General features: G+C 57.7%; 1 protein-coding gene across 1 annotated transcript in view; it reads left to right on the top strand.

The window, feature by feature from the left end:
- The window catches only part of LOC106123359 (WD repeat-containing protein 26), a 7,166-nt gene that overhangs the window by 4,973 nt on the left and 1,947 nt on the right, over nucleotides 1-246 (top strand). The window contains exon 10 of the mRNA XM_013319622.1: nucleotides 45-241. Coding sequence (XP_013175076.1) covers nucleotides 45-241 — 197 coding nt within the window. The remainder of the gene's footprint in view (nucleotides 1-44; nucleotides 242-246) is intronic.

Below are 246 nucleotides of genomic sequence, written 5' to 3'. Positions count from 1 at the left end.
CGAGAAGCCGGAATAACTATTACTTGTAGAAAATAACAATGGAGTTTAATTAACTTAGCGAGCGTGTGTGTGCGTGTGTGTGTGTGCGAGCAGGTCTACATCTGGCACATAAACGGCGAGGAGCCCATCGCGGTGGTGTCGGGGCACACGCGCTGCGTCAACGCGGTCTCCTGGAACCCCGTGCACCATGACGTCATCGTCTCCGCCTCCGACGACTTCAGCCTGCGTCTGTGGGGCCCGCGCGAC

The sequence above is a fragment of the Papilio xuthus genome, unplaced genomic scaffold, assembly GCF_000836235.2.
Source record: "Papilio xuthus unplaced genomic scaffold, Pxut_1.1 DF828952.1, whole genome shotgun sequence".
NCBI lineage: Eukaryota > Metazoa > Arthropoda > Insecta > Lepidoptera > Papilionidae > Papilio > Papilio xuthus.
The sequence above is the reverse complement of the archived record's forward strand: the minus strand, read 5'-3'. Positions and strand labels throughout refer to the sequence as shown.